This window comes from Penaeus monodon, chromosome 32 (assembly GCF_015228065.2).
Source record: "Penaeus monodon isolate SGIC_2016 chromosome 32, NSTDA_Pmon_1, whole genome shotgun sequence".
Classification (NCBI taxonomy): Eukaryota; Metazoa; Arthropoda; class Malacostraca; order Decapoda; family Penaeidae; genus Penaeus; species Penaeus monodon.
This window is the reverse complement of record NC_051417.1, coordinates 27,592,414-27,593,936: the sequence shown is the minus strand read 5'-3', so window position 1 is coordinate 27,593,936 and position 1,523 is coordinate 27,592,414. Positions and strand designations below refer to the sequence as shown.

General features: G+C 40.2%; 1 protein-coding gene across 1 annotated transcript in view; it reads right to left on the bottom strand.

Moving 5' to 3' along the window:
• Positions 1-1,523, bottom strand: part of LOC119593778 (low-density lipoprotein receptor-related protein 2-like) — a gene marked incomplete at its 5' end in the record, with an annotated part of 22,640 nt that overhangs the window by 15,744 nt on the left and 5,373 nt on the right. Inside the window, 4 exon segments of the mRNA XM_037942802.1 lie at positions 107-235; positions 562-672; positions 1,108-1,233; positions 1,372-1,492. Coding sequence (XP_037798730.1) covers positions 107-235; positions 562-672; positions 1,108-1,233; positions 1,372-1,492 — 487 coding nt within the window.

Below are 1,523 nucleotides of genomic sequence, written 5' to 3'. Positions count from 1 at the left end.
AGAAAGGCCTTTGACGAAGTTCGATCTTTTTTTAAAACCAATGGAAAAAAAGCATCCAGTTTGAGAACAGTTCTATTCATAAACTGAAACCACGCATGAAACATACTTGTAGTTTTGCAAGATTTCATGTCAGCCTGCAGCATATAGTCCTCTGCACAGGAGCAATTGAAGCCGCCGACAGTATTTTGGCAGAAGTGATCACAGACAGAGACGTTGGCAGCACACTCGTTCACATCTGCCGGTAGGTAGTGCATGCAGAGGCTTCTCTTAAAATATCTTTAATTATCGTTCATATCGAGAAAATATTTAGGTCTTTAACATCCTGCATCAGTTATAAACAATTAGAATGTTCCATGAAATAAATTTCTCTGTACATTGTGACAAATGCAGACATGGGTATGAATGCGAATAATTTCGCAATGTAAAATATGCCATTGACGGTAATGAGACTACACACTAGAGGACGTAGTGATGCAATGCTGAATCGTTACAAGTTCTGAAAATATGTACTTTTTCTACACTGATATTTTTACATATTGTCTGTCGCCTTTAAGTACTCACCTACACAATCATTTGATGTATTTCGTGCATAGCCTTCTTTGCACATACAGTGGGGTCCCTGAGGGGTCATTTTGCACAGGTGGATGCAGTCTGTAACCTTACACGTCTCCGCTGAAAAATACCATAAACCATGGATATTAGCTGTGGTAATCCATTGGTTCAAGACTTGTTCGTATGGATATGTACTCAAATCAGCTGGCCATGTAGGTAGATACCCAGTATACAGTTACAAATGTTTAATATTAAATGCAGAAAAACAAGTGACAGATGTCCATATATGATATTTACCTACGGGAGATAATTCAATTTTGTGATTACAGAAAATGTCCTCAGTATCAGGGCTTGTCTGTGTGGGCAAGTTTTAATCGTGTCCGACTGGCAAGCCAACTGTTATAGACCTTACTGTGTTCTCAGCATCATAATACCAATTCTTAATAGACCTACATTTCACAATTCCAACAGTCAAACTTCTATACAAAACTATTAATAGGTCTCCTAAGTATCGCGTATTCCTTCAAGTATACAAGAATCCTTAACAAAACGTACAGCAAAAACCACCCTCGTCGCTACCATCCCGGCAGTCTTCATGTTGGTCGCAAACCGCTTGGATGGAAATGCATTCACCACTTTTGCACTGGTAATGGTCTTGGGAATCGCTGCACTGGATATCACCTGCGACCATAATGAGGAGTGGTGTTGGGCATAGTGTGTATTTTTATCACTTTCTATACTGTTGATGCAATTATTTATTTGTAATGCTTATGAGGTCATATAGAGAATATATGTATACAGAGAAAGATGTATCCTTACTGCAGTGGGCCTCGTCTTCGCCACTGGGACAGTCCAGTTCTCCATCGCACCGGAAGGCGGCAGCTATACAGGTACCGGTTTTGCATCTGAACTGGTTCGGCAGACAAGTCACGGGGGCAGACTGTCACGAGATAAAGGTAATTAAACACAGT